Genomic DNA, 22,629 nt, shown 5'->3' on the forward strand with positions numbered 1-22,629 from the left:
TACTCAGCCCTGTAGACGACAGGTCCGAATATAAGAATCATCAACGGTGTTTCAAGGATGCTCTCAAAACGTTGCAGTAGCTAATAGCCTATACTCAAAGGGACAAAGATAAGTAGGTTTTGGCCTGGAAAGGTGTACCTTTAAATCATTCACCCCAGAGAACAAAAAAAAGTTGCATGTTATTGAGTCATTGGTTTGCAAAGTTTCCAATATCCGTTGCAACCAAGTGTAAAATGTAAACCAACAGTAGCTCACCGAGTACAGTTTTGCCAGACAGTAGATTGAATTTGCAGATACTCTTTTAAAAGGTCGGTTAAATGCAGAGGGTCAGTTCAAAGTTTGAGCTGACCATATTAGCACTAGCACAAAGTTAATTTTCAAATAGGTGCCTAGTTGGTTCAACTTTACACTCGTATAGCAAGAGTAGTACATAATTAAACACATTTCCTGCAAGGGTAAAGTACGGTTCTTCAAAACTACAGCCCAACTATCACCTAAAGACTGAAAATATCAAAAGCAGGCTTAACATGGGCTTTTTACTGTGCCTAATCTGCGTCTTCCTTAAGTTGTTCATATTCCAATTCAAGCCGTTTACTTTACTCAAGCTCTCCTGCCTTTGTGGAAACTTGTTCAACAGTGCTTGCAGCTTCCAGCGAAGCAGGACATCGGACTTACAAATGGTATGTAAACCCTATACCGATCAGCTGCAAAAGATACAGTACAGCTGCAATACTGCAACAAATTTGTAATTGACATTCTTGTGCTACATGTTTGTCTAGAAAGATTGAATAAAATCAAACTGTACAAATTGTTGGAAAACACGTAGAATAAGCAAGCAAAGATTCCGCTGGGTGAATAGGCGGTTTATGTGCATTCCTCCTATTCAACGCCAATGCTTTGGAATTGGAAGATATTTTTGTTTTCAGGATACCCAATGGACCAACATAATAGTGCTTGGCCCGATTGATATTCTAAATTGCTTCTCCGAGTGCTATGCAAGGTTTATGATTTTCCAGAGGTGGGTTATCTATTTTTGGGAATATGAGTTTGCTGTGTCTCTTTGTATTCCCCAAATTCTGTCAAAGGAAGCAGATCTCCCGCCCAGTGGGAATTCCAAGAGGTAGAAGAACGAAGAAGCAACGTTCGATTAACGTCTCATGGGTTGAAAGGAAGCATGAAGAGAGAGAAAGTATTCCACCCTCTTGTTCTTTTCTGTCTATTTTCGTTTCTTTACTTTATTTTTGAGCATGGTATATAGATATACAACGTGATGAACTGTATAAAAAGGCGCCAGCGTGCATGAATTAATAGATACCCCAGTACGGTTCAACGCCGTTCTGGCCAGGCTGTTTCCACAAGTCATTGAAAGCGGTAAAGAAGATCACCTTATCTGCACACGCATCTCTTATGGACTGTATAGCGGTTTCCTGTTCTGACTTGCCCGGTTGGCAGGTACCGTATGCTGTTCCCTGTGTCGGCCAGCCGCTCTCTGTGATCAAAACGTCCTTGCCGCACAAGCTCTCCATCTGGGTGATTGTGTCCTGAATAAACTTACCGGAGTCACTTGGCTGCAAGTCTCCATTCCAGAAGGCGTGTTGGTTGACTGCCGCATAGTCGGAGGCATCACATAGAGTAGGGTTGTTCTCATAGGCAGGTACAGTGTCTACAGTGACAACTTTACCCGTGTATCCCTTGCTCTGCAAGTAAGTTCTGGCAGACTTGACGGTGTCGACAACCGTCTGTGCGTCGTAGGTGCCCGAGTTGACCCATTCGTTACCGACATTGACGGTGTAGATTCTGTTCCAGTCGCCGTTCAATTGCTCGTATAATGAGTCAATGTCCTTTTCAATGGTGTCTTTGTAGAAGAGACCGGCAAAGATCTGCTGGTTAGAAGAGAGAGTGGAGAGCAAATTTGAAATGACGTTACAGTCTGGAGCATAGACTCTAATGATTGGGAAGTAAGGGAGTTGGGCAAAGTCCGACTGGACTTCTTCAAGAGACTTGCACGATCCCGAGGATGTGTATGGGGAGTATGCAATACCTATACCGTTATCAGATGAGGAAGAAGCTGATGAGGAAGTCGATGAGGAAGTCGATGAGGAAGTCGATGAGGAAGTGGAAGCAACTCCAGAAGATACAGATGTTGAGATTGAGGATTGATCCTCAACAGACCAAGTTGATTCTGCTACAGCTGACGAAGTTGTTGATGTTGCCAGGGTGGTCTGTGTGTCCTGGAGGATACTGTCGACTGACTCTGGGGAGGTCTCGGAAGAAGTCTGAGGATCTTGTGTGTCTGTTGAAGGAGAGAGAACATTGTCCTGTTGAAACTGTGTCTGCATCACCACGTCGGTGACGTAAATGGTATCTCTCCTTTGATGGGCATGATGGACATGTTCCATAGGAATGGCTACTGCAGTAGCAAGCAAGAGCAAGAGTGAAGAACGCATTGACTAGAGCCTGGAGGTAGACGGTGATGTGGATGAGAAACTGGACAAGAATCACAATGGACTATCCCAGATTTACCATTATATAGACACTCAGTAATTAATGAAACGTTCCAAGTGGGGATGCCATGGCTTTAAATAAAGAGGCTGGAACCGGTAACGCCAACAGGCTAGACAATTCCATCAACAGGGACGATGAACCAAAACACCATCTATATGGGTACCTTTAAATGTTTCCTCCAACTTGTACCTTTAACTTTACATTTACCTTTACCTGTATTGTTAATAGCAACGGTCTAGTCTCTCTGTTTGTGTTTCATTGCAGAACGCGTTCAATAGACGTTTCTCAATACTCTGAAACGGGTTCTGCGCGTTTGTTAGCGAAATCCGAAACAGGAAATCCGAAACAGAAAACGCAAAACCCAAAACGCGAAACGCGAAACGCGAAACGCGCTGTTTTAATTTCTATTTTTTTTTTCTATTTTATTTTATTTTGTTTTATTTTTTTTTGTTTTTTTTGTTTTATTTTGTTTTTTTTTGTTTTATTTTTGTTTTATTTTTTTTTGTTGCCCCTTTGGTTTTTAGAGAAACTGTAGCAGTGCAAGAAAAGGGGGAACGGATAAGCAAGTGCCGCCATTGTTAAAGCTGATGTTATTTAGGAGAATTTTATTTAGGAGAGTGTTATTTAGGAGAGTGTTATTTAGGAGAATTTTATTTAGGAGAGTCTTATTTAGGAGAACCTTGTTTACGAGAAGATAACAGTACACACCTTTGATAGACACCTGTTTCATTGACGCAGGAACGGATACTATTGCATACGGTTTTCTTTTCTTTTCTTTTTCGGTGTGATTGATTAACAGGTTGAATTTTCCAACATCCACTAATTAGAGAAGAATTTATAACGCACAGACAATGTTACAACAACGTAGTAGACAGCTACTTACGAGTTGGACAAGGAGATACACGACGTTGGGGTCTGGGACTCACAACTGTCCGTACGACTACGAGGCGACGTTGAGGGAGGCGTTAGGCGATGTCCCCACTGTAAAGCTTGCCTTTGATAAATACAGCAATGGCGGTAATGTCAGAAGGTTGCCTCCCTTGGTGCTCTTGCATGGTCTCTTTGGGAATAGGGGGAACATGCGGAGTGTGGCCAAACGGCTTGCTTCCGGACAGGGACTTATTTCTAATGGTTTTGATGTCTATACACTCGATCTAAGGAACCATGGAGGATCACCACATATTGACCGACATGATTATCCTAGTATGGCTGCGGATGTTGAAGAGTTTATCCGCAATGAAGGTATTGATACTCCTCTAATATTAGGACATTCAATGGGTGCCAAGGTTGCCATGGCTATAGCGTTGAGGGGGAAAGTTGATATCTGTGGTATTATCCCCGTTGAGAATGCTCCCATTGCCAAAGGTGGTGTTGGTAGTAATGGGGGGAAATTTGGTAAATATATTCAGGTTATGCAAGAGATTGAGGAACGAGGTTCTGAGATTACCTCTCTAAGAGAGTGTCATGAGATATTAGGAAAGTTGGAGACAAACAAGACTATAAGGGATTTTTTATTGACTAATATGAGACCAATTGGGGTAAAGGGGGAAAATGGATATAAATGTCGATTAAATTTAAAAGTTTTAGGGGAAGATCTCGATAAGATTGCTGCTTTCCCCTTTGATCCAAGAATATCACGGTACAATGGACCAACTTTTTTCATAAGAGGTACACAATCACCCTTTATAAGTGATGAAAAAATCGAGGCATGTGGGTTATTTTTCCCCAAGTTTGAGCTTGCCAATATAGATGCTGGACATTGGGTAATAAGTGAAAAGCCAATTGAGTTTCTCCAAATTGTTGATGAATGGATTGACAAGGAATTTAATTGAGCAATATCTTATAATAGATGTAATCCTATAAGCGATGCAATAGCCGATAAGCGATGCAATAGCCGATAGGCGATGCAATAGCCGATAAGCGACCATTTGCGCTAAGCGGAGAAATCGAGGAGTAATTTCGAACGCGGCTCCGAGTTTCCCGAGTTTCCCTCCCCCCCCCCCCTTCACAGGGCAGATGCGATTAATTAACAGTGAGGGGCGTCCATATTTTACTGGTAGAACGTGCCATTTGGTATAGAGCGAATTTACCGTGAGGGGCGGGTCTCTCTCTACGGAGAGGGTAATTTTTATATAGAATCTATACATCTATCCAATTTAATATTAATGTAGATGTAAATGTACAAATACACGTTTAGGTCTACGTAATTGTATTCACAAGTAACCATCCATCTTATAGAACCAGAACAACAGAGACAGCAATGCTAGGTGCACACAGAAGACTCTTCCATACATCCACAAGACTTGCCGAGAAGTTCAAACACGATGTTGTTGTTATTGGCGGTGGTCCAGGAGGGTACGTTGCTGCCATTAAGGCTGCCCAACTTGGCTTTGATACTGCCTGTATTGAGAAGCGGGGGTCACTAGGAGGCACTTGTCTCAATGTCGGATGTATTCCGTCCAAGGCGTTGTTGAACAACTCGCATCTCTTCCACCAAATCACCCATGAATCTACAAAGAGAGGTATTGACATCCAGGGTGAAGTCAAGCCTAATTTGGACAACTTGATGAAGGCCAAGGAGACTGTTGTCAAGCAGTTGACCGGGGGTATTGAGATGCTCTTCAAGAAGTACGGCGTCAAGTATTACAAGGGTGAAGGTTCGTTCATTGACCAACACAATGTCCAAGTCAAGCCAATTGAGGAGTCCAAGGAGGTGGATACTTTAGAAGCTTCCAACATTATCATTGCCACAGGTTCTGAGCCAAGTCCTTTCCCCGGCATTGAAATTGATCAAGAGAGAATTGTCGACTCCACGGGTGCATTGTCCCTAAAGGAAATTCCAAAGAGAATGGCCATTATTGGTGGTGGTATCATTGGTCTTGAAATGGGTTCGGTTTGGTCCAGACTTGGCTCTCAGGTTACAGTCTTGGAATTCCAAAAGGCTATTGGCGGTGCAGGTATGGATGCCGAAGTTGCAAAGGCCACCCAGAAGTTCCTTACCAAGCAGGGTATCACCTTCCAATTAGGTGCAAAAGTGCTTAGTGCCAAGAATAAGGGTGACGAGGTAGACATTGAATACGAGGACTCCAAATCTGGCGAGGTGAAGACCATCCAAGCAGATGTCTTGTTAGTTGCCGTTGGTAGAAGACCTTATTCTAAGGGCTTGAATGCCGAGGCCGTTGGTTTGGAATTCGACCAAAGAAATAGGGTTGTTATTGACTCTGAGTACAAGACCAACGTTCCTCATATCCAATGTATTGGTGATGTCACCTTTGGTCCAATGTTGGCACACAAGGCCGAGGAGGAAGGTATTGCTGCCGTTGAATATATCAAGACCGGCCATGGCCACGTCAACTATGGTAACATTCCAGCGGTGATGTACTCCCATCCGGAAGTTGCATGGGTCGGTAAGAACGAACAGGAATTGAAGGAGGCCGGAATCAAGTACAAGACTGGCAAGTATCCATTTATTGCAAACTCGAGAGCAAAGACAAACATGGACACCGAAGGATTTGTCAAGTTCATTGCCGATGCTGAAACTCAAAGAGTCTTGGGCGTTCATATCATTGGTCCAAATGCCGGTGAGATGATTGCAGAAGCTGGCTTGGCTATTGAATATGGCGCTTCCTGTGAAGATATCTACAGAACATGCCATGCGCATCCAACCTTGTCTGAAGCATTCAAGGAGGCAGCGATGACTGTCTTTGACAAGCCAATCAACTTCTAGACGATGGGGATGGGTGTAGCATCAACGAGCCCGGTTTGGGGCAAAAGGTACACAATCAAAAGACTTGGATGACGTGGTGTCCTTGTTGCAGTTATCTCCACTAGGTTTCCGTGTCTTCCACAGTTTCTTTTGCCGTTATTCTACCCATTCTTTTATACTATTATCGTTATTATTATTATCGTTATTATTATTATCATTATTATTACTATTATTATCATTACTACTGCGACTGCCACTACGACCGTAACCACCACTGTAACCACCACTGTAACCACCACTGCTACCACTACGGTAACCACCACTGCTACCACTACCTCTCTGTGTACATTCTCTATTAGTAGAGCCAGCTCTTACACACACACCACGTGACCCGCACATACACGCCAGTATGGCCATCTCACGTGACGTGCAATGGAATTTGGTGCACATAATTCTGATCTTGAAAACGATTGAGAAAATCATGACCGTGCCAAGCGAAAATGAGAGTTTCTTCACCCAGGGAGGAAGTTGAACTTTATAGAGACACTCTAGAGAAGGAAAACTGTTACAACGGTAACAATCCAACTACTTCCCCCTACGTCCTTCGTCCCATTCACCCGCTTCTCCTCATACGACTCGCAGTTGCCAATACTCCTCCAACCAGAACGTCTTCTCACCACGTCGAGCTGGATAACTGCTGTTAGGTATACTTGACCTTGTCTCATTCTGTTTACCCCCCCTCCGCATCCCATTCTTCCGCTAGTTTGCAGTTGAGTTTTCGATCCATTGGCTCTATACGACACCATGACCTCGCAGCAACCAACCATGGTGACCATCACCGAAAATGCCACGGACGCAAGCACCAACACGCCGACAAAACTCACATACACACAACGGTCCATGGTGGGTCACGGGTCCTTTGGCGAGGTGCATCTGATAAACATCCTACCGGACAACAAGAAGGCTGCTGTGAAACGAGTACTGCAGGACAAGAGGTTTAAGAATAGAGAGTTGGAGACCATGAAGATGATCAAACATAAGAACATTGTCAACCTGCTCTCGTACTTCTACAAAACCAACGAAAAGGACGAGGTTTATTTGAACCTCGTCCTCGAATACGTTCCAGAGACACTCTATACAGCCACCTATTGGTACATCTCGAGGGGGAAAACAATGCCGTCTCTTGAAGTCAAGTTGTACTCGTACCAATTGCTAAGGTCACTCAACTATATCCACTCCTTGGGGATATGCCATCGAGACATCAAACCTCAGAACCTCTTGATCGATCCAATCAATTGTACATTAAAGCTATGTGATTTCGGGTCTGCCAAAATCCTCAATCCTTTAGAACCAAACGTCTCGTACATATGCTCCCGATACTACAGGGCCCCGGAATTGATCTTTGGCGCTCGTAATTATACAACAAAGATCGACTTATGGTCGGCAGCTTGTGTTATAGCAGAAATGGTACTTGGACATCCCCTTTTCCCCGGTCAATCTGGCATTGATCAGCTGGTGGAGATAATCAAGCTCTTGGGGACTCCAACAAGAGACGAAATCGAAGCACTGAACCCAAACTATATCGACCATAGGTTCCCTCTTATCAAATCGATCCCTTTCTCTAAGATCTTCCCGCAAGTTGAACCCCAATTGTGTGAATTCTTCAAAGTCGTGTTCAAGTACTCTCCAAGCGTGAGGATATCTGCAATCCAGGGAATGGCACATGCCTACTTTGACCAACTACGTGGAGAATCTTTCAGCAACTCAACCTTGCCTAACTTCAGGGGGTACAACCTGGTTCAACCTTGTAAGGTTCCGCAGCTATTCGACTTCTCCCAACGTGAGCTAAGCACATGTCCAGACCTTTGGGATACCCTGATTCCCGAATGGAGGAGAGAAGAGCTACAGATGCAATCCTTCACCCCATTAACATCCGACCAACTCCAAGATCCTGCAATTAACTAAATGGGCGAACGGCAAAATATATAGTTTACAAAAAAATTAGCCAATCAGCAAGATATGTAATATTGACATGGTGATAAATGGACAACATTGGCAATATAAACAACTGACAGAGGTATCAAAAGCTTGTCCATCCAGTTGGTTTGTTTGGTCCTCCCAGCTTTTTTTTTCTTTTTCCTTGGCCCGCTTCCCTCTCTTTTCTAGAGTCTCACACTAATCTCTCTCTATCTGCCCTATGTACATTCATTTTTCCCTCTACGACGGTTGGAAGATACTTACTCTTTGTACACCTGTAAATCTATGATTGTCGATAGGAGTGGCCCTTTCAAGCAACATCGATCGCTAGTCCATGAATGGAAATCTTTAGAAAATTTAGTGATTGAACGCCGATTTGAGAAACTTCGAATCTGGTTGCAAACACAGGCCAACACAAATGCAACGTCACCTTTGACATATAGGAGATTGAAGGATTTCGAAAAGGCAATAGTACATTGGGAAAACGATGGTGATGTAAGCAACTGTCGGATATGTGACTCCGCCTTTACCTTCTTCAACAGGAAACATCACTGTCGCATCTGCGGCCGGGTCGTTTGTGCTGATCTTTGCATGGGATGCTCAATGCTGGTTCCAATAGCTGTATTGCAAGAGATACTTGGCATCTCTACAAGTGAAACAAGGGTACCCAGTGAGCTGGCATTGCGGATATGCATCGATTGCAAAAGGAGCGGATTGAACCGACGATTGTTTGAAATGGATCAACGGAAAGCTAGCAATGCACCATTTGTGCATGTTTATAATAATTGGAAACTCCTGCATGAGAAAGTAGAATCCGAGGACATGACCACCATAAGAGATGAGGGACAGAATGTTAAACTGGTCACTCTTTTCTCAAAATTGGAGAAATTGATATCACATATCGATGAGCTGAAGAGCAGCGTGGTAGAGGTTGATGGATTGAAAATCTTGGATAATTTGAGAACTGTGATTATAGGCTACATCAAAGCCAAGTTACCCATATTAAGAAAAGCCCAAGATACAAAACTTGCAAAGGAACGGGAGCTACTACAGAATATAATCAATGGCAAACCCAAATTGAGTAAACGTGAAATCCGGTTAAAACGTGAAAAGTTGATGGTTTTGAATGAACAAAAGTTTTTGGTACAAGAAATGTACCAAGAGTTAAAGAAACATCGACGCTTTGATGATTTGAAATCATTAGATGAAAATTTACATGATATAGATATCGAAATTAAAAAGATTACTGAAGAATTGGGCGACGAAGCTTTCTGACCATATTTACCCGACCATTAATTCACTTCTTGTTTTATTTGTTTCCCTAGTTTATTTGTTCAGCCGTCTTGTTTTATTCTTCTTATTACTCTTATGGTGCTTCTTCCCATTGTCTGCAACCACATTTCTTTGGTAGAATGGGCCTTTCAGATTACCCTTGACGTTCTTTTGAAGGAAAAACTCATCATCCAATTCATTGGCTGCACTGTACAACGCTGCTTGCCTACCACCATACGTTCTACTTCTGTAAGACTTATTTTGTTCATCCTCAACTGATAAATGTCCAGAGAAGGTCAACTTATCCAAATCTTTCTCCAGATTGAATTCCTTAACACTTAATCCCTTGGCCTTTATTGCTGCTACCAGTTGGTTCCTCCTTTGTTCTGGAAGATGTGCCAAATTGTATAATTCTTTGTTGAACTCACGTGCTTCCTCTTCGCTTGCAGCTGAACCATCCTCATGTGGTGGGGGTTGAACGTACAATAACTTACCATTGACCAAATCCTTGAGAATATACCGTGCTGCTCTACTCTCATCTGCTGAACCAAAACCTTGAGTCATATAACCTCTTGCTCTCGCATAGGCTGTTAGTAATTCTTGTGATGTTGGAACTCCTGTACCTCCCTCATCCACACCTAACGTTGGAATCGTAATACCATATACTGCCTCGATAAAGTACTTCGGAATTCTTCTAGCAACCAATTGACATGGTCCAGTGTATTCTCTCAACTGATCGATTGGTAAAACACCATTACAGACTAACTCACCGTTGGTGTATGCAAAATTGGGGAAAACTAAACCTGGACAATCACATAGTATCACATCATCTGATAATAAGATCGTCTGGAAATGTTTTGTCTTACCAGGTGTTGAGGAAACAGAAACTTTTTTAGATCCAACCAATGCATTAATAGTGGACGACTTACCAACATTCGGATAACCAACCAACCCGATCTGTAGTCTCTTCCGTTGTCCTTCTGGTGGCTCTGTTAATGGCTCCGGTGCAACCCTCATAAATAATTCCTCCAACTCCTCCACTGTAATAATACGTGTCATTTCCTTGGCAGTTTCATCAGCGGGTTCCTCGTCATTATCAAAATAGTTATCCTCATCATCATCTCCGTCTTCCTCATCGTGATCTTCGTCTTCGAGCTCCAGTTCATCTATTTGTCCTTCCAGCTCGTCCAACTCCCTCTGCAATTTCAGAAATTCCTCTTTTTGTTCTTCACTTAAATCCGATAAATCAATGTCATCAAATTCATCATTATCATCATTGTCACCTTGGTCTTCAATGTTTTTTTGTTTGTTACTTGGATCATAAACAGGTGGTAGTTCACCATCATGTTCTTCCATATACCTCTTCAAAGCTTCTTCTTCCTCTTTTTGTTTCTCCAAAATTTCGTTGGCGTTAGCTGCACTGAAAAATGTATATTTGATATTGTGCTCTTTAAAATACTTCGCCCATGCTAACCGTTGTTGGTATGTTAATAGGTCGGCCTTATTAACTAACAACAAGTTTCTCTTCAATGGATTCAACTCCTTGACGTATTTCTCTAGATCTCTCGATCTGAATAGAAGGGGGTTTCTAGCATCAACGATTTGGACAACCAAATCAGAACGCTCAACAACTCTCCATAATTGCTTCCAGACCATAATGTTTCTCTCAAATGGAGTCAAGAGCAAATCGTGATCCTCCTGTAGCATGGCTAGATGTCTCCTCCACTCTAAAAACGCATCACTTTCCATTCTCTCCAACTCAAACTTGGTTGTACTCTTGTCCCATTTTGGCCGTCTGGGGACAATCAAATCTTTAATATGTTCCTTTTGAACCTGAAACTTCTTAGCTTCCTCCTCAGAGGTCAATAAGTAAGGGTTGTACGAACCACTATCTACACTTTGATTGTTGACTCTGATGATTTTAACACTGGCGTGTTTCTCGGCAGTGAAATCAGTATCTGCTAAAGCAGCTGTGTTCAAAAATTCATCCAACGCATTCTCCTGCGTGACCGACCGGAGCTTGACCCAATCGGCTTCGTGCTTATCCGTGGTAAACCTCATTTGCCCATCAGGTAGATAGTAGATCTGATTCTGTCTCTGTTTGGCATTCTTGATATTCCGGCCAAGTCCAATCGTATTCTTGTTCTTGTGTGGTGTATTCTTCGGACCCTTTGGGGGTTTCCATTTTCTAGTCTCAACTTTCGGTGGCATCTTTGTCTCTAAAGAAGTTATTTGATAATGGAATATACAACCTTCTATTCTTAAAGAACCAGCTATTTGTAATATCAATGCCCTTCCTCTATTTTTTTTTTATTTTTTTTTTTTTGCTTTTCTAAAAATTTTCATCTCTTTTTTCCCCTTTTGGGAAATTCGTGATAAATGCGAAATTGCCATTCCGACTTTTCATGCTCTGCGCCTGTTTCCCACTACATGTGACTAATTTGAAACATCTTCTCTACAGAGATATAGCAACAATGACTATTTTACATTCTGTGCACATTGGGAGCCCAACTTTGCCTGGACTCGATGTCTCATTAACACGTACAGTGTCTGCACTAGATTTATAAAAACCAACCCTCTTGTTGTAGCAGCATGGCAAATATAACCAAAGCTTGCATGTACACTCCTGATATAAATGTATAACGCAAGGTGTAACCGATTCACCGTTCTTGCCTAGTGCTGGCAACCCTTATGTGCCAAATGCATCCACCAATGTACTTTATTGCATCCAGCCTGTTGTAATTAGACAAATTCATGCAACTGCATCTCTCGAGAAATCCAGGGGTGGACATGATCAAAATATAGAAGTTGTTACACAGCAATTACGTCTTTGTTTTCGGGATTTCATTCACTCACACATATACACCATTGTTTTCGTTTCCACACATCTCTCTTTTCTTTTTTTCTCCCCCCAAAGGAAGCTTTCCTGAAGAACCAAACACTCCCTTCCAGATGGCAATAAATAGATCAGACTCTGTCTCGTCATTCAGCACTGCTGGATCATCAATGTTCACAGATGCCCAATCTCGATTTGTTGACGCTGTGTCAAACGACATGTCGAGCACAGAAAAACAAGTGGAAAAACAAGTGGTAAAACTAGATACACAACAACCACAAGAAGAAATCGAAGGAGTTGCTTCTAATAGCGAAGTTGCAAATCAACAAGGCACCGAGGACAAACAATTGGAGGCCACAGAGGGAGAAATTGGTGATGGAACAGCACCGGTGAGAACAGAACAACCAAGTGAAGTCAAACCACCAACCACACGATTAACCAAGGAGGAAAAGATCAAGAGATTAGTGGAAGAACGTAAACAGACGCTGCCAGAGAAAGAGAGTGACTGCCATCAATACTTCTTTTCGAATAACCTCATCAGCGTTCTTGATCTCCCTAGTATAACAGATGTATGCTGTAACCTATTTTCAGTCTGTTGTAACAGCACTGTCAGTGCAGGAACAAACACGGCTAAAGCCAACATTAAATAGATAACTGTGTTTATTATAGAACCCTATACACATCAATCCAACGTTTCAGTTTCACATTAGCAACTGGTCTGATTCAGGCTGCCCCCAAGGTTTATCGTTGGGGCCATATTTTTGTAATGGCGTATCGTAGGGTAGCCTTATCCCGATTTTGAATTTCTCATCACCCAAAAATTGAACGTCATCAGGGTTGTCCTTCCCGTAACATGGAACTAGAACTCTACGTTTATTCTCTGTATTGCCTGAAACTTTCAGCAATTCAGGTGCAACGAAAATACCTGCCTCGAAAGAGGAAATGTCATATTCAATCTTGTCGAACTTCTTCGATTTCCCCCATGCTTGGTGTGACAAGTTTGCAGATGTTAGAAGGAACCATTTAACCGTCTTAAAATTATCCTCGGTGAGTGTATACGTTTTAACATGGGGTGTCAAATTGGACCGCCCTGCTTTTGATTCTGATGGCTTGTCCGAATAAGTTGTCCATTTATGAAAATACTTCAAGGTATTCTCAAAATGTCTTTGGTAGGCTGCCCACTTTCCGTGCGTGGTCAAATGTAGACACACCCCTGATAATGCGCTTGCTTTGGATTTAAGGACCTCATCAAAAGTCGGCCATACAATCACAGGCTCGACTTTGTTCTTCCCCGGACGGTACTCGTAATCGGCCTTCTTGAGCATGGGGAACCCCTTTTCAGCACAAGAGGTAAGTAAATGTACAAGTATATTCCTCTTCCAAGAATCACAAGGTCCTGCAATTGTGGAAGTCTGACCAACCAGTTTCCCGCCTAAGCTTTGCAAGCCTAACATATGGATGACTTGCCACAATCTTCCATATCCAAACATAGGTTTTGCCCCCGGTTTGATCAGATCGTTCCATTCCGTATGTAGATAGTGACCGGGGGACGAAGCAACAAACATCACGTCTATATCTTTGAAATCATATTTCCCAATCTTATCGATCAGCTTATTTATGTCACTATTCTTGTAGCTCATCAAATATGCAATAAAGTCACGTTTGAAGATAGTGCCTGTGTCCTTCCAAACATCTAATCCCGGTTGGTTAAAATCGAAATAATCTTTCAAATTCTGATGTGGGTATAATGCAGGGGATACCCATGCCATCTGTGTTTGTATCAAATGATCTGCCTCAGTCAAGTTCATTGTATGTAACACAATTTGGCAAGACCCGTCCTTGTAGAAATTCACCATCATTTTGGTGTGATGGGTACCAAACTTAGGTAAACTATTAGATACATCTACGGTTTGGATCTTGTATTTCTCCCACATGGAATCACTTATACGTAGGTGCTCTTCGTCATCGGACTTATTCACCAAGACAAACTCACACGTTGAGGATGTTACAAATTTTGCCAAATAGTCAAAATCGATAAGGAAATTAAACTGATACGACCTGGTCAAATCTGGAGATCCAACCAAATCAGCAAATGAAATTGTATCTCCATCAGCTTTGACTCCAAATTCTCGGCAGTATGAAGGATTGGAAATCAGTCTTATCCGTGAAGTACGTTCATTTATTGACGTTGGTGGCAATTTAGTTCTGTATGATTCCACAATTTGGGTACGTTGTACTCGTTTAAATGGTTTGGTATCCATACTATCATGAATGTCAACCTCGACTCTCCTTTTCATCCGTCTTTCTGCAGCCTCCGCCATTTTCTGACGAAGCAGCTCCTGAGAAGTCAATTGCCGCTGTTGTGGTGGTTTGGGATTCAATAATGTGGAATCATGTGCATCCGATACAGCTGATGCTTCCGCATCATCTGACATGATTTCAATTCGTTCACTGACCAACTTTTGGTCATTAACTACCTTTTGACTTGTGTTTCTGGGAGGCGATTCGTCGTCTGAATCTAGATTGATCACTCCATTAGGCATTGACTTTATTCTGTTCGATCGTATAGACTAGAGCAAAATTGGTGTTTGTTCTGCACAAATATAAATGCAGTAGCTTGCAGTACAAATGTTCAATCAACAGCTCTTACATATCATTTAAATAATTAGCGGGGAAAGAAAAATTACCTTAACCTCATACAAATTTATCAAAGAATGCACAAGTGTTTTTTTTAACTAAATAGTACTATATATAGTAAAAAAAAAGTTGGGCGAACTTAGTACAATCTGAAAGCTGGACCCATAGAAGACTTAATGACTAAGGAACCAACGTTTTGCCAGTTCTTCTTCAATAAGGAGACTAAAAAGTTGATAGCCATCATGATTTGGGAGACTAAAGCGTCTTCTTCCATTTCAACGTGACCAACAGCAACTGCTAAACATAAGACCTTCTTCAATTGGAACTTAATGGTAGACTTTTGGTCTTGGACCTTTGCGTATAAGTCATCAGAGTGGGAGACTGGGGTTGGGAACTTACCTGCCTTGGATAATTGAGGACCTAAAAGTCTTGGAACTTGCTTAATCAAAGATTCAGAAGCAATGAAAGCATTGTACTTCTTTGCTAACTTCTTGATCAACTTCTTGTTCTTGTTCAACTTCTTCAAGTCATCAACGGACATAGCATCACAACCTAAACCCTTAGCTCTGTCGACATCAAAAGCATCACCAAAAATACAGATGGTCATGTTTGGTCTTGGAACTTGAGGTAATCTCAAAGTACCAGAGAAACGCTTGTCTCTTTGTGGGTCATAGTTCTTCAAACCGACTTGTAATTCAACGGTTTCTAAGAAGTTTCTCTTCTTAGTTTCAGTGGAATACTTTAGAAGTTCCTTGACGTTTTCTCTAACTTGTGCAGTGTTAACCTTGGACATTATTAGATGATTGTCTCCCTAGAGTAAATAGGTAATACCAATTGGTTTTGTCGACGATACTAGAAGGAAAGAAATTTCAAAAAAGTAGAAAAACACACAACATCCTCCCCGTAAGGTAATCCGGCAGTATGAAAGTTTTTACTCTTTTTTTTTTACCTCCTCCAACAAACTCTCAACAGGAAACGAGAAACTCAATGTGAATATTTTTCTTGACGCGAATGAGGAAGAAATTGAGGCAAAGAACAAACTTGAATACGGAAAATAGGGCTTGTGGAAACCCTCGTCATGTGCACGTGACACGTTATTTTTTAAGCCAATGGTCCTACATGAATTGTGAGAGGAAAGAACTCATATTACACTACATTATATTACCATAATAGGCAATTTAGCATGCTGGTAAACGTATCCCCCTTTATCTAGACAGCTGAGCCAAGCAAACAACAGAGGTCATGCGATATATCATTACACATCTCTTTTGCGTACCACAGACGCCAATCACTAGATACTCGAGGTACAGTCTCAAGGCAACACGTTTATTCTCAAGTACTAGGACCTTAACAAAGTCATCATCTTCATCAAATCGATGGACCAATAGACAAGCCAATGACTTTTATACCCGTAAGGCAAAGCACGAGAACCTAAAATCGCGTGCAGCTTTTAAACTTTTACAAATTGATGAGAAGTTTGGTATATTCAGCAAATGCAAGAGTAAACGGAAGATGCCTTTGAACGTACTCGATTTAGGAGCAGCGCCAGGTGCATGGAATCAAGTTGCACTTGAACGGTGCCCCGCCAAGTCTAAGATTCTAGGTGTTGATTTGCTACCATACCAGCCTCCATCGGGGGCGTCGGCATTACAGGGGAATATTCTAAGTAAGGCAACCCATGAGCGTATTAAAGATTTCTTTACATTATCAGCGTTAGAGAAAAATGATCAGCTATTCAATGATGTTGAGATTTTATCCAAAAACGGAAATAAACTAGAAGATATTGAGTATAGTTCAATAGTAGCTAAAGAAGTAGAAATGGGTCAACTTATGGATGATGCGAAATTGAAAAGAGATGCAAATGATATAAAGTTCCAATACCCTGTTGATGTCATATTAAGTGATATGTATGTACCATTTCCTCAAATTACTGGATTTTCCAATGCAACTACTAACGAGGTCTACTTTAGGATGGCCAACACATCTGGTTTGGCATTTAGGGATCACATGATGTCAATGGACCTATGTGATGCCGCACTAGTTACAGCAGTCGACCTATTGAAAAAGGACGGCTCTTTGGTCATAAAATTCTTTACCGGTAAAGAAGACAATCTGTTAGAAAAGAGACTTCACAGGGTGTTCAAGAATGTCGAAAGGTTCAAACCGAGAGCATGTAGAATGGAATCCAAAGAGTGCTATTTTGTATGCTTAGGGAAACGTGACTATTTTGTAGACAAAGTTCACCTCTTCGCAATCACCTGAAAATTGTCCAGCGGTTCAACTATAAAATACCTAATGATGTGCAATTCGTTTATATAATTTTCTATTTGATTTTGAAAAAGACGAAACCTATAAAAAGTGCATATTAAATATTAGATTGTTATTATTATTAGTAGTAGTATTATTAAATTATAAAAGCCTTTCCGATTATGCCCATTTACCAATTAATGCCATAATACCTGTACCCAAGCAAAGACAGAACAAACTGTATAATAATTGTACAGTGTTCTTCTTGATTTCCTTGTTGAAAATGAAATCTCTAGCAATAAATTCAACGAGACCAGTGTAAATCAAAATACCTGCAGATAATGCATCCAAAACACCAGAAACAATATTAGCAGCGAAACCATCACTAACATATGTGGTTCTGACACCAATACCAATAGCAATAGAGATAGGAGTAACAATACCATAAGCAAAACATAACAAGTACTTGTAGTATTCTGGTAAGTGGCTTGGCCATGGAATAGCAGATAATCTTGCACCAATACCTAAACCTTCAAAGGATTGATGGAAGACTAAAACAATATACAAGGTTTTGAATTCATCGTAATCGGTGGAACCCAAGTTCAAACCAATAATGACAGAGTGGAAGATAACACCAAATTCCAAACATAAGAAAGCAGCAAATTGTTGTTTGAAATCATAAGTTGACTTACTGGAAGCTAAAGATTTTTCGTCAACATAGGTTGACTCTTTCTTGGAGACACCATCCTCTTCACAAACAGGACAATCTTCCTCAACTTCCTCCTGAGGGTTTCTTTCAGTCAACATCTTTTGAATGTCTGGCTCCTCTGCAGAAATTCCGTATTTTCTCTCAACGTAAACTTCACTGAACAATTCAGTCAAGAAGATACCAAAAAGAGAAGCTAAAATCAATGCATCAACAAAAGAATACTGAGCCCAGTTACCCCAGCCACCAACACAGGTGTTAGGACCAATCTCACCATATGCTGGATCTAGCAAATGGACAAAGGCTGTGGCAATAATAACACCGGCACCAAAGAATCTGGCAAATAAGTAAAACCAAACTGATAGTTTCCAGTTATATTTCTGGGAGAGAATTGGGAACACCGTAACAAATGTCGAAATCACACCAATAACGAAAATAGAACCAATTCTGGTACCAATACCACCAGAGAAAGATGGGGAAGCATCAGCAACACCTTGTATGACACAAATCTTAAAAGAGTCGTCGACGCTGTCATCAGTTAAAGTGATGGTATCTGGATCTGGGAACGCGGACCAATCTGGCATGATTCTCTTTCTCTTACTCTTTGGTTGATATCTGAATCCAACTACAAGAATACCTGCAAAACCTGCAAATTCTTTAAACTGGTGGGGACTCACACCATCTTATATACATCACAAAGTACCCCCTGAAGTGGTGGGAGAAATGCTGACCTATGGAAATATAACCATCAAGGTGCTGACAGAACTTTGCAAGCTTATATTTCCACTGTAGTGGTTCCTCGGTTTGCTACCTTTTTTTATTGTGGTGACTCGAAAGAAACAATGTCTCTCTCCTTTCAGGATGCACCTAATTTGTCCCAATTTTACTATTTGCCACTTAAGGTTGACGTTTTTTCCCTGTTTTGTCTAACTCGGATCTCCTACTTCCATCTTACCGTCTAACCGTTGAACGTTGGTCAACAAGAGTCTTTGAATCCCTAACTAAACAGATCAGATGCGGGAAGCGGCTACAACACTGAAAAGTTTTTGTTTCCTCATTCACAATAACATCTACTGTGATGCTCACGATTAACATAGACAATGGTTATTATTACAATTAGACATTTTTTGTATGCGCCTTTGTGTCTGAATACGAGTTATACAATGTTTTTGTGCTTTTTTTTTCCAGTTTCTATTTTCTTTTGCAGCTCGGATTTTCCACCTTTCTGTCCTCCAAATAAAATTTTTTTTTTTTTTTTTTTCATGTGTAGCTTGATGAACAGAAAAAAATAGGGTTTCTGAACGTCCTCTACGCCACAAGGTTTCTCTAACGTTGTTGGTCGGGCTCCCTATAGCCACAGACACTTCTAGAAACGTTCGACCATCGGTTAAAAGGCTAAACATCAACTCGATTTACTCACATTCGAGATCTCCTGCCTCAAGTGGCGCTGGCTCAATAGGTCACGTGATCCGTTGTAGATAAAAATTGTCATGTGGCTGTGTTAATGTGAGAAGGGTGCAAATATGGAAGTGCAATCTATGCTATTATCTGAATTTCTAACTTTGTCATTGATATAATACTTATAAGAGGGTGGAGGTTATATATGTTACTTGTTATATGGAAAAAATATACCTTTTTTTTAATATACACATATCAGTGTGCGTCTGTACCGCTTACTCTTTCTATTGTGGAGCTACGTCTTCTGTTTCTGGAACCACTTCTTCCTCTTGTGGAACCGATTCAGAGGTGTCTTCTCTAGCCTCTCCTTTGGTTTCTTCCTCCAGTTCCACAGCTCCTTCAGCAGATTCAACATGTTCCTCGCCGGCCTCAGGTGCCGATTCTTCGAGATTAATTAATGTTTGAGAAACTTCTTGTAAATTGGGGAAGGAATCTCTATTCTCTCCTGGCACCAGAATTCTGGAAGAAATGTTGCTCTTGCCCGATTTCTCTAGATCTTGTTTCCAAAGTTTAACCAACTCGTCAACCTGCTTGGTATCACCTTTGTATGTGAGGCTTAACAATGAAGCTTCTGTGAATCTATCTGTCTTCTTCAAAATCTCAATACATGTGTTGAGATCTTTTGCTGCCCATGATGCAGCAAATGCAGAGTTAAACTTCCCTGATTCTATACATTGGCCGGCTAATCTCTTCAATCCCTCAACATCATTAAATGATGAATATAATAATAGTAATGTTTGGTAGTCTTTACTTCTCTCAAAAGATTGCATAGCTAAATCAAATTTCCAGTTAGTCAACGCACAATCTCCTAGTTTCTTCCACTTGTGAAGGGAGTCTTCCTTTTCGGCAATCTCTAAAGCTAGTGGCAAGTTTAAAGTTTCAATTGCTAACTCGAACTTTTGGTCAGAATCTGTTGATAGCTCCAACGCTTTCTCAGTGTATCCTTGTTCTTCTAAGAATCTCGCAATCTTATTTATATCCCTATCATCAATATTGGATATTATAGAGTCAGCATACTCTAAATCCCCTCTCATGACAACTGTCTGATACTCTAGAACTGCCAAAGATAGATAATATGAAACAACATTCATATCTTTATCACAAACGTAAACCTTATTATCTCTTGACAGGTAACCTAACAAGAACATCGTCTTGTCAAAATGTGCTAAATTATATGTTGATCCACCAACGAGGTAGTTTAACCTATTAGATCCAGAAGTATAGATGAATACATTACCCACCCATTTACCAGTTACAATTTCATCTTCAATTTCATATGCAACCTCAAAGGATTCAGCAACTCCCTCCTCTGGATCAACATCGCCATTCTCATAATGTTCCTGATAGATATCTTTATTAAAGTTCAACACATAAGCAGAGGAATTCGAATAAATCAATACTAAATCACCGTCATCCGACCAAAAAATATTATCTGCTTCAACGGAAACAGTTCTAACAATAGATCCTGTCTCCCAATCATAGAAAGATAAAGAATCATCCGATTTAACACCTAATAGAGCTCCGCCAAAAATCTTATCAGCCTCATAGATCAAGCTGATTTGTCCATTTGGCTTCTCCTTGAAATTCTTAAAAATCTTGATGCTAGACTTGGATTCTCTAATCGCATAATAATTTGGATCATGCGCCCAGACAAAATCGAGGGCTTGACCATACATTTTGTTTCTCCATGCTAGTGATGTGTAGATAATGTATTCGTCGTCACCTGTAACAGACACAAATCTACCATTGGGAGAATGAACTAATGAGTTAGGGAAAACTTCAACAGAACCGAATTCCTTTTGTGACAAATTTAAAACCTCACCATCCTCAACCTGTGCATCTGAAGCCTTAATCACGGAATGATAAACTTCATTATGTTTACACCATATAATTTTTCCGGATTGATCCATAGACAGTAGTGGCTTGTCGTCACCTAATTGAAAAATAACATTTCCTGCATCAAACCCAACTGCAACTAAGGAGGATCCTTTCCTAGTAGAAACACACCAGGCTCTCTCTAGCCTATAATTTAAGGTTTTTTCTAATTTGTAGGTATTTGCGTTCCAGATTTTGATGGTTGAATCCTCAGAACCAGAGATGATCAAAGGTAATTCAGAATGAAATACAGCAAATGACACGTTAGAGACATGGCCTTCCAAAGATGCAACACAAGATTTGGTTTGATAATCCCAAACTTTGATTGTTTTATCATCTGAAGATGTCACTAAATACGGTTTATCACCATGTGGATAATAATCAACATAATTGAACCCTTTTGATTCTGGTGCGTTTAAAGTGAAATTGGGAGTTTTGGAGCCAAGTGACCATACTTTAACTGTTTTATCCAAACAAGCAGAAGCAAAAGTGTTTGCGTCCTTTGGATTGAAGGCAACAGACATGACATAATGTTGATGTCCTTCAAAAATCTGATCCAACTTCCAATTGTTTTCCCAGTTCCATAATTTGATGGTGGCATCATCGGAAGATGTTAAAACATAGGGTCTAGTTGGATGGACGGCAATAGATCTAATGTAATCAGGATGTGCTTCAAATTGTGTGATTTTTTCACCAGTGTTGTAATTGTAGACTCTGATTTGAAAGTCATCCGAACCAACAACAATCCAATTCTTACGTGCAATAAACTTACCTGCTCTCACAGGAACATTGGTGATGTCAATTGATTTCACCAAGGATTTGGTCTCATATGACCAAATTTCAACTTTACCACTATACAATGTATTTAGAACCCAAGGTTCCGTAGGATGGAAGTCAATTCCCTTGACACGGTCAGACCTCGTACTTGAAAGTTTCTGTTTTAAGCAAAAGAGAAGGAGATAGGGGTAGGAGGAAAACGTTAGTATTGTGTTTCTGCCAATAGTTGGTCGTTGTTATGCTTGTTTAAAAATAGAGCAATATAGGAAAACAATGTGATTGGGTCTGCCACAATGATGCACTACTTCGCAGCCCCAATTGAAATGCAATGGACATACGTTTATGTTTAGTTTCATGTGACAAGTTGTATTTCTTGGGTTCTCGTGGCTATTCAGGAACCTCTTACTATCTCGAACTTCACAAACAGCTGTCTCCCTCCATTGAACTTGACAACTAACAACCACGAAAATCGAGAAATATGGGCAAAAAAAAACATAGAAATGCGAAATTTCATTCTCGCTCGCAGAACGAGAAGCAATGGAAAAGAAAACAAATCAGTTGGACGGACCTCTACATCTGATGTGTGTGTAGACGACCTCTCTGAAGAGAAGTTCGAGAGCATTACAAACTACC

General features: G+C 40.8%; 12 protein-coding genes across 12 annotated transcripts; 6 read left to right on the forward strand and 6 right to left on the reverse strand.

Annotated features, from left to right (window-relative positions):
- Positions 1-1,304: 1,304 nt before the first annotated feature.
- On the reverse strand, positions 1,305-2,447 carry C5L36_0A06280 (uncharacterized protein; the record flags this gene model as incomplete). Its single annotated transcript, XM_029463651.1, has 1 exon — positions 1,305-2,447. One exon carries the CDS (start codon positions 2,445-2,447, stop codon positions 1,305-1,307), a length of 1,143 nt encoding a protein of 380 aa, XP_029319511.1.
- Positions 2,448-3,356: 909 nt separating this feature from the next.
- On the forward strand, positions 3,357-4,337 carry C5L36_0A06290 (uncharacterized protein; the record flags this gene model as incomplete). Its single annotated transcript, XM_029463652.1, has 1 exon — positions 3,357-4,337. One exon carries the CDS (start codon positions 3,357-3,359, stop codon positions 4,335-4,337), a length of 981 nt encoding a protein of 326 aa, XP_029319512.1.
- A 428-nt stretch (positions 4,338-4,765) lies between these two features.
- C5L36_0A06300 (uncharacterized protein) lies at positions 4,766-6,232 on the forward strand (the record flags this gene model as incomplete). Its single annotated transcript, XM_029463653.1, has 1 exon — positions 4,766-6,232. The coding sequence occupies one exon, from the start codon at positions 4,766-4,768 to the stop codon at positions 6,230-6,232; it is 1,467 nt and encodes a 488-aa protein (XP_029319513.1).
- A 783-nt stretch (positions 6,233-7,015) lies between these two features.
- On the forward strand, positions 7,016-8,176 carry C5L36_0A06310 (uncharacterized protein; the record flags this gene model as incomplete). The annotated part of the gene is made up of 1 exon (XM_029463654.1): positions 7,016-8,176. One exon carries the CDS (start codon positions 7,016-7,018, stop codon positions 8,174-8,176), a length of 1,161 nt encoding a protein of 386 aa, XP_029319514.1.
- Positions 8,177-8,473: 297 nt separating this feature from the next.
- C5L36_0A06320 (uncharacterized protein) lies at positions 8,474-9,463 on the forward strand (the record flags this gene model as incomplete). Its single annotated transcript, XM_029463655.1, has 1 exon — positions 8,474-9,463. The coding sequence occupies one exon, from the start codon at positions 8,474-8,476 to the stop codon at positions 9,461-9,463; it is 990 nt and encodes a 329-aa protein (XP_029319515.1).
- A 51-nt stretch (positions 9,464-9,514) lies between these two features.
- On the reverse strand, positions 9,515-11,671 carry C5L36_0A06330 (uncharacterized protein; the record flags this gene model as incomplete). Its single annotated transcript, XM_029463656.1, has 1 exon — positions 9,515-11,671. The coding sequence occupies one exon, from the start codon at positions 11,669-11,671 to the stop codon at positions 9,515-9,517; it is 2,157 nt and encodes a 718-aa protein (XP_029319516.1).
- Positions 11,672-12,412: 741 nt separating this feature from the next.
- On the forward strand, positions 12,413-12,946 carry C5L36_0A06340 (uncharacterized protein; the record flags this gene model as incomplete). The annotated part of the gene is made up of 1 exon (XM_029463657.1): positions 12,413-12,946. One exon carries the CDS (start codon positions 12,413-12,415, stop codon positions 12,944-12,946), a length of 534 nt encoding a protein of 177 aa, XP_029319517.1.
- A 51-nt stretch (positions 12,947-12,997) lies between these two features.
- C5L36_0A06350 (uncharacterized protein) lies at positions 12,998-14,839 on the reverse strand (the record flags this gene model as incomplete). Its single annotated transcript, XM_029463658.1, has 1 exon — positions 12,998-14,839. The coding sequence occupies one exon, from the start codon at positions 14,837-14,839 to the stop codon at positions 12,998-13,000; it is 1,842 nt and encodes a 613-aa protein (XP_029319518.1).
- Positions 14,840-15,072: 233 nt separating this feature from the next.
- On the reverse strand, positions 15,073-15,726 carry C5L36_0A06360 (uncharacterized protein; the record flags this gene model as incomplete). Its single annotated transcript, XM_029463659.1, has 1 exon — positions 15,073-15,726. One exon carries the CDS (start codon positions 15,724-15,726, stop codon positions 15,073-15,075), a length of 654 nt encoding a protein of 217 aa, XP_029319519.1.
- A 449-nt stretch (positions 15,727-16,175) lies between these two features.
- Positions 16,176-17,195, forward strand: C5L36_0A06370 (uncharacterized protein; the record flags this gene model as incomplete). The annotated part of the gene is made up of 2 exons (XM_029463660.1): positions 16,176-16,840; positions 16,904-17,195. 2 exons carry the CDS (start codon positions 16,176-16,178, stop codon positions 17,193-17,195), a joined length of 957 nt encoding a protein of 318 aa, XP_029319520.1.
- A 165-nt stretch (positions 17,196-17,360) lies between these two features.
- On the reverse strand, positions 17,361-18,470 carry C5L36_0A06380 (uncharacterized protein; the record flags this gene model as incomplete). The annotated part of the gene is made up of 1 exon (XM_029463661.1): positions 17,361-18,470. One exon carries the CDS (start codon positions 18,468-18,470, stop codon positions 17,361-17,363), a length of 1,110 nt encoding a protein of 369 aa, XP_029319521.1.
- Positions 18,471-19,568: 1,098 nt separating this feature from the next.
- On the reverse strand, positions 19,569-22,352 carry C5L36_0A06390 (uncharacterized protein; the record flags this gene model as incomplete). Its single annotated transcript, XM_029463662.1, has 2 exons — positions 19,569-22,154; positions 22,335-22,352. The coding sequence occupies 2 exons, from the start codon at positions 22,350-22,352 to the stop codon at positions 19,569-19,571; spliced, it is 2,604 nt and encodes an 867-aa protein (XP_029319522.1).
- Between the last annotated feature and the right edge of the window lie 277 nt (positions 22,353-22,629).

The sequence above is a fragment of the Pichia kudriavzevii genome, chromosome 1 (genome assembly GCF_003054445.1).
Source record: "Pichia kudriavzevii chromosome 1, complete sequence".
Classification (NCBI taxonomy): domain Eukaryota; kingdom Fungi; phylum Ascomycota; class Pichiomycetes; order Pichiales; family Pichiaceae; genus Pichia; species Pichia kudriavzevii.